Below are 11,688 nucleotides of genomic sequence, written 5' to 3'. Positions count from 1 at the left end.
TAGCTTTTTAAAATAGATAAACTTAAACAATAATAATAACTAATATTGTTTTATATTTTGTTACCAACATGACCTTTCTGGTCAAAATGGCTGCCCCCATGGATGATCAAGAAGTTATCAGCACAGAAAAACCTTCATTGCATAATGATGAAAAGAAGAGTAGCAAACACAAAGGCATAATTTGATAATAATAGATATTCCCCCCTTTGACATTCGATCAGTATCCCCTCAGTATTTGGTAATTGAAAAAAACCCATTTATATTCATTTGACATCAAAGGGAGATAAGAATATTTTATTTATTCAACAACAAAAAAATAGGTATTGATATATATACTATACATGAAGTACAATGTTCGGCAAATTAAATTATATAGAGGTGGTATGCAGACAATTCCCTCTATCTGGTAAATGTAAAAGCATGTCACCAAGGCGCGCACAATTGATGAATTTTTCCGGTACGTCTATAAAACAACACCTACGTCACCTTGGTGCAATATAAAAGCTCCAGGAAGTGCACTAAGCCCATGATGGACCAGTCATATAAGCATCATTTGATGAATTGGTAATTTTAAGGAAATATTGCTGTTTTTGGTTTTTATCTTGAATATTTTTATAGATAGAGATAAACTGTAAACAGTAATAATGTTCAGCAAAGTAAGATTTACAAATAAGTCAAACATGACCAAAATGGTCAGTTGACCCCTTTAGGAGTTATTGCCCTTTATAGTCAATTTTTAACCATTTTTTCGTAAATCTTGGTTATCTTTTACAAAAATTTTCTCCTTTGAAACTACTGGACCAAATTAATCCAAACTTGACACCAACATTTTTGGGGTATCTAGTATAAAAAAAATGTGTCCAGTGACCTGACCATACAACCAAGATGGCCACCATGGCCAAAAATAGAGCATAGGGGTAAAATGCAGTTTTTGGCTTATAACTCAAAAACCAAAGCATTTAGAGCAAATATAACACGTGTTTAATTGTTTCTTAGGTCAACATATATCTGCCCTGAAATTTTCAGATGAATCAGACAACCCATTGTTGGGTTGCTGCCCCTGAATTGGTAATTTTAAGGAAATTTTGCTGTTTTTGGTTATTATCTTGAATATTATTATAGATAGAGATAAACTGTAAACAGCAATAATGTTCAGCATAATAAGATTTACAAATAAGTCAACATGACGGAAATGGTCAGTTGACCCCTTTAGGAGTTATTGCCCATTATAGTCAATTTTTAACCATTTTTCGTAAATCTTAGTAATCTTTTACAAAAATCTTCTCCTCTGAAACTACTGGGCCAAATACTTCCCAACTTTGACTGAATGTTCCTTAGGGTATCTAGTTTGTGAATCGGATAACCCGTTGTTGGGTTGCTGCCCCTGAATTGGTAATTTTAAGGAAATTTTGCTGTTTTTGGTTAATATTCTCTATACTACAGACAACAGACACACAAATGACCCCCTTTATGCCACTGACAGCACACTAACAATACCTTCTTTGTACACCAGTCAGGGGACTTACTGAAAATTCGAGGTTTTGTCACAAATTGGGATTTTGAAGTTTTTTCAAAATTTTACACACATAGGTTTAAATAATATCTATTAATTAGTAAAATTAAAAAATATGAACTTTTTGCTTCTTTTAAGTAGTAAGATTTATGCCTTTGATGCTATAATTTAGCTAAAAATTCTATTTTAGTTGAAAAAATGCTATAATAATGGCTTCACATAATGAACTGATACTTTCTTAAAAAAGATTTTTCACATTAGTGGGAGTATTTTTCCTGTGAAGTTCAAGGTTTCACCTTTCAGATTATGTAATAAAATTCTACTGTTCGTGATAAAAATTTCACTGTTCGGGGGTGTTGAAATTATTGGGGGTTATTAAAAGAATGATACTTTAAGAAGTGATTTTTGGAAAGGAAATTGATTTCTGATAATTAAACAAGTGATTTATATGTCATTATCCTAGATTCAGTATAAGGTCATCACCTGAAATGACCTAGTCATCCTAGAACAACACAGATGTTGGTTCTGATAAGTTTGTACTACTTAAATTGGTGATTATTAAAGAAAGACAACTCTAACTTCCAACCTTTATGGAAATAATGTTACTTGAATCAGTGATTTAGAAAATCACTTGTTTAAGTAAGTACCCTGACTGTACACATGGCAGTAAAAGAAATAAAACTCAAACACAAATTCAAATTTGCCGACAGCCCGTCGTACGTGATGGACGCCAGATATAATTGTATAATAAAGCTATAATCGTGACATATAAATCAGTAATCAAATTGCATTTTCATTTACCAATTATTTCAGTATGTACAAACCACAGCAAAATATTGTATACTGTACGTTTGATAAAATTACCCCTCATTGATAGCCAAGGCAGACCAGGAAAACATATTACAGAAACCTGTGCCCATATCAATGCTCGAGCCTATCTCAGGATAATGAACGTCAGACCCCGTCATTTTAAAAAACAGTTTTCAAAAATCAACATTTTTGTTATAATGTACAAACAGATAAATATCAACATTTAGAAAAATGTAGTTTACACGGTCAATACGACGGCTAGAAGTGAAGCTACCACAGAAAAAACACCTTATATATGACCACAACTCAGTCCTCTGATTGGCTAAATTTCTTCGGCCTACCGAAAATTGACGATTCTCATATCGAGAATACAACATTTTCCCGCTATACTGTTTGAAACGCGGGAAAATATTATTATCTTAAATATTATTATAGATAGAGATAAACTGTAAACAGCAATAATGTTCAGCAAAGTAAGATTTACAAATAAGTCAACATGACGAAAATGGTCAATTGAACCCCTAAGGAGTTATTGTCCTTTATAGTCAATTTTTTACATTTTTCACAAAATTTGTAAATTTTTACTAACATTTTCCACTGAAACTACTGGGTCAAGTTCATTATAGATAGAGATAAATGTTAGCAGCAAGAATGTTCAGTAAAGTAAGATGAACAAACACATCACCATCACCAAAACATAATTTGTCATGAATCCATCTGCTTCCTTTGTTAAATATTCACATAGACTAAGGTGAGCGATAAAGGCTCTTTAGAGCCTCTAGTTTACATTCATAGCACCATCCCATCATGGGCTTAGTGCAGTTTCTTGAGCTTAGTGCAGCAAGGCGGCCAAGGTGGTGTTTAGATGCTCCAGAATTTTTCCAGTGATGGACATACATGTAACTCAACTCAAAAGTGGTCTATTAGCAATTCACTACCTCTGATCATCACGGCAATTGGAGCAGCATGTGCAATTGCTTCTTCTTTCATGTGTAGGCTGTAATGATAATGTTTTCTTCTTTAGCTCAATCCATATCGTATACTTAGATTTGTATGATGTCTTGTTGTGATGCTGAGACATTTTTACATACAAATCCTTGATACAATGTATCATATGTGGTTAAATTTTTGGGGTATGAAGTGAGATTTATTTTTTGAGTAAATTAGCATACCCCCAAAATCTTCTTTTTGTGACATGTGTGATGTGGCTCTGTATGGTAAAAACCCCTTTTTCACACAAGTTTTTTGAAAATTTATACTTTGAATTCATAGAATAACTCCATAGTTTTGACTCATTTATTCTATGGTCCTCTACTTTCTTAATCAACACAAATCATTAGGGTTAAGCTCATTTACTTTTTTAAAATATATATTTTTTTTTTACACAAAACTTTGAGGTGTAGTGACCCAACTGTTGATGACAAAACACCACTCTGTTAGGATGATAAGACAATCAGCCATCTGTGAAATAGAGGACTTATTTTCTTGATGGTCATAATGAGGGTACCTTCATGATAAATAATGATAATTTTTTTTTAGCAAATTGACATCAATGGTAACTTTCAGTATCTGACAATAAAACTTACACTTTCTTTAAACATGTTGAAACGATAAAAAAAACCCACTTAGGAATCTCAGTAAGGATATATATTGATGAATCAGAGTGATATTTTAACCAATTTTACCATAACAGTAGCTGAAAATGACTGTTTTATGCCTGACGGTAAAGGGCATTACTACCCTCATTCATGAATTTTTCCATAGACTTAATAGATTTTCATATTTTTCACATAAAGTACTCAATAATCTATCATAACACTTTTGTGATTATGTCACAGTAACAGTAGATTGTTCAATAATGTCACCTTGGGTCTGCCGACCAAAGTATGTCATGAAAAAAAACCTAGAAAATAGTATGAAATGAAATAAAGAAGATTAACAACATTTTTGAAAAAAATAATAACATCTTGTCAGAGAATACATCTCATTGATATTTATCAGCTAAACATGACAAACATTCAGACATCATAGTTGGATGGTTCTGATTCATCATAGGATAATGATTGTTGTATGACATCAATAATTCTGTGTTGCTTATTCAAGTAAAGAGTTACCATGTTTACAGATTCCCAACTAGTGAAAAGAATAGTTAAAATGTAAAATGTCAGTTTTCCAAGTCTGGGAAAAAATTTCAACAGAGAAAACTTCCCTCAGAGGTTACTTAATGTCATCTATTTAACTCATACTTAATTATGAGTGATTATTATTTCATTTATATTATTTCAGAAATAATATTTTTTGCTGGTTTAACTGGAGTATCTTTGATAGGTGGTTTCAGTTTTGCACTTGGAAGGACAAAAAAGGAAGACCCTACCATGTTTGTTAAAGTAAGTCTTTACCAACTGATTATTCAAGTCATGTTTGTCAGATGTGCAACACCTTCAAAAAATAAATCTAGATACTACAACATTAAGCTCACATGGCCAAAGATGCAATGTTACTTGACATCCATAGTGTCTTGTGTTAATTTAGAGATTTGGTATGACTGCTTATGTGACAACTATCAAACAGAGGCCAAGTGACTTGGATTAAAGCAATTATTGGTAATTAATTCAACAATTCTATGAGCAAGACCAATACTTTTATTTGACAAAACAAATGTTTGAAAGCAGACATCTGCAGTTAACATTTACATAGTCTGGATAGAGAGATGTCTCAGTGATATTCATACCTCATCTTATTTATATGGGTTAGGTTTTTGGACAAATGATAATTAAATCTTAATGGAATGTTGCATGTACAAAATTATGACAAAAGATTGTTTTAGATAAATATGTTAAAAGTATGCCCCATTTGATGCATAATGTTTTTCGGTCTGTGTGTTTGTCCGTCTGTCCTGCTTCAGGTAAAAGTTTTTGGTCAAGTCAGATTTTGATGAAGTTGAAGTCCAATCGACATGCCACTTAGTACACATGTACCCTATGAAATGATAATTCTGATTTTAATGCCAACATTTTTTTTACCCCAATTTCACAGTCAACTAAACATTAAAAATGATAGTGGGAGTGGGGCATCTGTGTACTTTGGACATATTCTTGTTTTCCCCTTATGTTATTGATACTTTATTAGATGGACTCAGTTTAAGTCAGTCATCATCATACAGCAGCAATCAGAAGCCTGACACAGAGTTCAACAAAATCCTTTATGATTTTCTTTCTCTATGACCTATAGCTAGGATTTATAAATTATACTAACAATCAAACGTTGTAAATGTTGTACACAAAAAGAATAATAGCTCATATAAACAGATTGCTTCGGTCCAAATTGAACAGACTATTCTTAACAATCAATTTACATTTTTTAAACAGAAATTTTAGCAATAGGTTTCAGAGGAGACAATTACAAAATTATTTGTTTAATTTTTATTTGTAGGGAATTTCAAAAGGGAGACAAAATGTTTCCGGTTCATCTTTAGGAGTGAGAGCTTTAGGATTGGCAACACTGTTTTCAGTATCTGGAGTTGGATTGATGTTTTTAGCAGCGTACAAAATATCTGGAGCTTCAAATGTAAGTTATTTTTACAGGCAAAACTTAAGTTTTTACAAATTTGTCATTTGCAGACAGTATTCTGCCCACAATTTCAAAAGCCAAAATATTATATTCCATCAAAAATTGTTTCAACAAATTGATAATACAGATAATGATGTGGAGCATTCCACGTAGATGCATTTTAGCCTTTCACCATTGTAAACTTGATATTACCCAGTGAGGGTTGCATTTAAAAGTTGGCAAGATCATTACAATTCAGTAGCTATAACTTATAGTAGTTGGAAATCAAATTCCTAGAACAGCAAGATCTACACAAATTTGAAATATTTTATTCTCAGTTCAACAGTCATCTAGTTAATCTGTTTGAATAAAGTTAGAAAGAATTTATGTAATATGTTTTAAAGTTTTGATGTCTGGTTATAAATGGGTGGAGCTCCATAAATATAAATAAACTGAAATTGGATAAGGTGTCCCGAAATTAAAGCCATTCTAGACTTATAATAGTTAAAGTTTCTAGATCAAATAAGATCAAATAAAGGAGGTTCAAAATTATTTCACATCTTAAATTCAATGATTTTAACTTAATCCATTTGTATCCATATTATACTGTTATATGTGCCAGTATTCTTGTTTAATTTAGATAAAAATTCTTATGAACAATTATTGAAAAAAGCGCACATCAGAAATAAAATAGAATCAACTGTTTGGGACGAGCTTTGGCCAATTAAAAGATATCTTCAATTTTAGTGGCACCCTTTTTAAAGACAATTTTAGGTAGGATCTGATCATTCAAGAACAAGAATGGTCACATGTTTCAGTCAATAATTGAGTCAGTGGTAATTTTAACTAAATCATACAAATTATAGAACTCTTAAGTCGAGATTGATATCATGAATATATTTTTCAGCTTAAAGATTTCTTCAGCAAAGTAGAAAAGGGAACACCAAAATTACCTAAAAAGGAATCAACTGGGAGAAATGAATTTGGAAGTATACAAGAACTTGTTGATTACATTGTTCAAGGTGGAAAAGGGTAGTATGATACAAAGCAAAAGTAACTAAAATGTTCCTCTGATGATGAATATTTGTACTTATTCATTCATTGTGTGTGGTCTAATATATCATAGGAAGGAGCAAGACATTTGAATCCTATTGTCTTACCTGGTCATAACATCAAGATTCTGGCTGAAATCAAAACACTAGAGAGTGTTTCTTATGTTTGTAAAATATACAGAATAACACTGATCTGGTGATATCATGTGGTTTCTTTATTGATCGGATTGGCTATTATGGTACATACACCATGATAGAATGAAAAGTAATTTGTATGAATCTATATACATGTAAAGACATTCTGTTTATAAAATTTTGAAAGTATTGGAAATAGGCATGCATTTTTATTTCTAAGGAATGTTGTAAGATTACCAATGAGACAACTAGTCACCAAGGACCAAATGACCAGGATGTCAACAACTCTATGGCCTTCAACAATGTGATATTATATTGAGAAATCATTTGAAAGGAAAAAAACCCAAATTTCTGTCTTATTAAGAAAAAGTTTAACAGACAGCCACCAACAATAACCACTGAACTACTGGTTTGGGTCAGGAATAAAGGAATGTATGAAGTTTGAACGTGTTTGACAATGGCCAACATAGAACACTTTTAGAACAAGATAAAATGTCAGTTCAATGTTGCATGAAGGTGTCACTCATCAAATTATAAACAACTTATAAGATGGTGAAAGGAACACAAGGTCAAGTTAGAGTTGCTTTCATCTTGATTTCTCTAGCAATTATATTTACCATTAAGATACAGATACCTTCAAAAAGTTTTGATACATTTGTACTTTATCGCCAACTCTATAGTGCATATTTTGACATATCAAACATTTGTCTTTATCCAAGATTTTTTAAATATTTACAAAAAATAAGAGTAAACTGAAAGTAAGAGACAAATTATTCCAAACTTGTACATATGTACAAAATTGCTTATGGGTATAAACTCGAAATGAATATTAACAGTCTGTGTACCGGAAAATGAATTTTAATCAAAGCTTCTTTTATTTGGAGTTAGAACTTGTGCAAGATATTTTAGGTTCCTATTAACTTTTTGTGAGTATCTTCAATTTTTATGTGGTGCATTTAATGTTTACTAATTAGAATTTAAACCACATAAGGTATAACAAAAGACAACCAAAATTATTTGCTCTGATAAATTTGATATTTATGATTTAAGCACAAATGTCTTTTGATGAATTTTTTTGTTTTGTCTTGTTTAGAGCTAAGTTATGAATAACTGTATTGTTTTAATCTAATGACATTGTGATAGGGACAACAATTAACAGTATTTACAATGATGAAATGTAAAATATTGAATATAAATAAACATGTTTTTTTAGCTCACCTGGCCCAAAGGGCCAAGTGAGCTTTTCTCATCACTTTGCGTCCGTCGTTCGTCGTCGTCGTCGTCCTGCGTCCGGCGTTAACTTTTACAAAAATCTTCTCCTCTGAAGCTACTGGGCCAAATTTAACCAAACTTGGCCACAATCATCATTAGGGTATCTAGTTTAAAAATTGTGTCCGGTGACCCGGCCAATCAACCAAGATGGCCACCATGGCTAAAAATAGAACATAGGGGTAAAATGCAGTTTTTGGCTTATAACTCAAAAACCAAAGCATTTAGGGCAAATCTGACATGGGGTAAAATTGTTTATCAGGTTAAGATCTATCTGCCCAGAAATTTTCAGATGAATCGGACATTCGGTTGTTAGGTTGCTGCCCCTGAATTGGTAATTTTAAGGAAATTTTACTGTTTTTGGTTATTATCTTGAATATTATTATAGATAAAGATAAACTGTAAACAGCAAAAATGTTTAGCAAAGTAAGATCTACAAATAAGCCAACATGACCAAAATGGTCAGTTGACCACTTTAGGAGTTATGGCCCTTTATAGTCAATTTTTAACCATTTTTCGTAAATCTTAGTAATCTTTTAGAAAAATCTTCTCCTCTGAAACTACTGGGCCAAATTAATTAAAACTTAGCCACAATCATCATTTGGATATCTCGTTTAAAACATGTGTCTGGTAACTCGGCCAACCAACCAAGATGGCCGCCATGGCTAAAATAGAACATGGGGGGTAAAATGCAGTTTTTGGCTTATAACTCAAAAACCAAAGCATTAAGAGCAAATCTGACATGGGGTATAATTGTTGATCAGATCAAGATCTATCTGCCCTGGAATTTTCAGATGAATTGGATCATCGGTTGTTAGGTTGCTGCCCCTGAATTGGTAATTTTGACGAAATTTTGCTGTTTTTTTTGTTATTATCTTGAATATTATTATAGATAGAGATAAACTGTAAACAGCAATAATGTACAGCAAAGTAAGAACTAAAAATAAGTTAGCATGACCAAAATAATCAAGTGACCCCCTAAGGAGTTATTGCCCTTCATAGTCAATTTTTAACAATTTTCACAAAATATGTAGATTTTCACTAACATTTTCCATAGAAACTACTGTTATAGATAGAGATAATTGTAAGCAGCAAAAATGTTTAGTAAAGTAAGATCTACAAACCCATCACCATCACCAAAACACAATTTGGTCATGAATCCATCTGTGTACAATGTTTAATATTAACATAGACCAAGGTGAGCGACACAGGCTCTTTAGAGCCTCTAGTTTTATATTACATGATGATGATCTGATTCAATGTTTTATTAACAAAGTGAGAATGATCTGTCATGAAATTGACACACTGCGTTTGAGTGACATTGAGAAATTCTAAGAAATGAAAGATATTTGATGATCTTACAGATTAGGAACGACATCAAAAGTTCAATGTAGGATGAAAAACTTAATTCACATAGTTTTTCCACTGACCCAAGTTTTTTATCCTACATAGATCTTTTGATGTCGTCCCTTAGGTACTACATGTACTTGATGTCCAATAATGAAAACAATACTTATAATGCACTTCAAATATATCTTGTGGTGGTTCTGAATTTTACTGATTTTGCTGTTAAACAAACTGTTAGAGATTGTAAATTGTTATAAATGCTGTGATTGTTTATGATATTGTGAAATAAATAGTATGATGATTGTTTTTATTTGAATGCTGTTGTTTTATCATATCTTACAGAATTAATTAATGCAGGTCGCACCTAAAAATTGAACTTTTGACACATTTAGCTTATTAAAGTTATCATGGTTATTTCCCAGTTTAAAACTGGAACTTACATGAAGGTAAAAAATGTTACCAGACTAAAGATATAGTCCTGCTGTAACTTTCAATAACTGTTACGTGGTTGTCATTTATTTCCATTTATATAGAATTGTGATGAAAAATGAAATTTGACAATGTTTAACCTCCAATATTTTTAATGAGCCTGTCTTAAGGCAAGAACCTGTAATTTAATGGTTGTTTTTAGTTGTTGTCTGCCATGTTTGTTTTTATACAACCACAAAAGATCACAAAAGTTGTAAATTGGTATCAAATCTTCGTCGTCAGCATTTTCCATAGACATTTGGTTTCCGGATAATAACTTATGTAATAGAGTGAATAGAAAGCTATGACATTAACACACAAGGTGTATAACCACGAAAGGAATGATGGTATGATTTTGGGGGCTATAGTCCCAACAGTTTATGAATTAGGGGGAAAAAGGGGCCCAAAATAAGCATTTTTCTAGTTTCCAGGCAATATAAACATGTGTTTGAGTGTATGAATCTCTCTAAAAATGATACCACAAGTTTCCATACCACCAAAGGATGGTAAGAATTGACTTTTGGAGATTATGTCTCAAATCATATAGGAATTAGGGGCAAAAAAGGATGGCAAACGAGGATTTCCTGGTAAATGGACTATTAAGATAATTTTAAAGCAGGTTAAGGGAGGTAATCCAAATGAATTAAAAGTATAATGTTGTGTATGTTTGGATTTACCTCCCTTACACTACATGTACTTGTAAATTATGTATAAAGAAATGTATTGTTTTCTATTTTAGACTTTTATGATTTATTTAAATGGGTTATTATGGTTGCTAACTCCACTAGAAATTTGAATTGAGATGATGACCATATCTTTTTTTTTGGAAGAGGAGAAAAAAAAAGTGGCGGGGGGGGGGGGGGGAGGGGTGCTATTTTTTTCTTTTTTTTTCAGATTTCAGACATTGAAAAAGAAAATTTCTTCAAATATTTTTTTTTTGTAAAAAAAAAGTAGGGGGTAAAAGATTTTTTTGGGAGGGGTCCATTCACAAGAACATAGTGTATTGCACAAAAGCAACAAAAGTTCAATACCTCAAAAGGAAGGTTTTGGTTGATTCTTGGGGTTGTGGTACTAGTTTAGAAATTAAGGGCCAAAATGGGTCCAAATACAAGCATTGTTGTTTCCAGACAATAACTTTGGTGTAAGTGTATAGATCTTTCTGAAATTGTACCACAAGGTTCTATGTCACAAAAGGAAGGCTGGGATTGAGTTTAGGTGTAATTTAACTAAAATAAACTAATTAACTAACTAGCTAATTGTATGCCGTATAAAATCCGGTACAAAAGGATCATTGCTGAAATACGTGAACTCATAGAAAAACAAAACAAAAATAAACCTTTTAAGGGGCACTATAGCTAAGAGATGTATAAAAGTCTAAAAGTATGATTTGTTTTTGTTCAATCAATAATAAAAGTGAAATAGTGAAATAATAATTAGCTTTTAGCAGCCAAAACGGTTCAATTTTGTCAAATACAGCTAATTAATATTGATAATGCAGTATTCACTTGCAAGTGAATAAGTCGACCTAATTAAATCCGTATTCAT

At 31.9% G+C, this 11,688-nt stretch overlaps 1 protein-coding gene across 1 annotated transcript; it reads left to right on the top strand.

Moving 5' to 3' along the window:
- Nucleotides 1-47: 47 nt before the first annotated feature.
- LOC134686942 (uncharacterized) lies at nucleotides 48-9,991 on the top strand. The gene is made up of 4 exons (XM_063546803.1): nucleotides 48-174; nucleotides 4,610-4,710; nucleotides 5,756-5,890; nucleotides 6,780-9,991. The coding sequence occupies exons 1-4, from the start codon at nucleotides 69-71 to the stop codon at nucleotides 6,906-6,908; spliced, it is 471 nt and encodes a 156-aa protein (XP_063402873.1). The 5' UTR covers nucleotides 48-68; the 3' UTR covers nucleotides 6,909-9,991.
- Nucleotides 9,992-11,688: the final 1,697 nt, after the last annotated feature.

Source organism: Mytilus trossulus, chromosome 10 (genome assembly GCF_036588685.1).
Source record: "Mytilus trossulus isolate FHL-02 chromosome 10, PNRI_Mtr1.1.1.hap1, whole genome shotgun sequence".
NCBI lineage: Eukaryota > Metazoa > Mollusca > Bivalvia > Mytilida > Mytilidae > Mytilus > Mytilus trossulus.
This window is presented reverse-complemented; position numbering and strand designations above follow the sequence as displayed.

Bases quoted from the DNA above. Each gene is read 5' to 3' on its own strand.
- LOC134686942 (XM_063546803.1), top strand. From the start codon at position 69: ATGACCTTTCTGGTCAAAATGGCTGCCCCCATGGATGATCAAGAAGTT. The intron at 175-4,609 runs GCATAATTTGAT...ATATTATTTCAG, and splicing joins GAAGAGTAGCAAACACAAAG to AAATAATATTTTTTGCTGGT. The intron at 4,711-5,755 runs GTAAGTCTTTAC...TTTTATTTGTAG, and splicing joins ACCCTACCATGTTTGTTAAA to GGAATTTCAAAAGGGAGACA.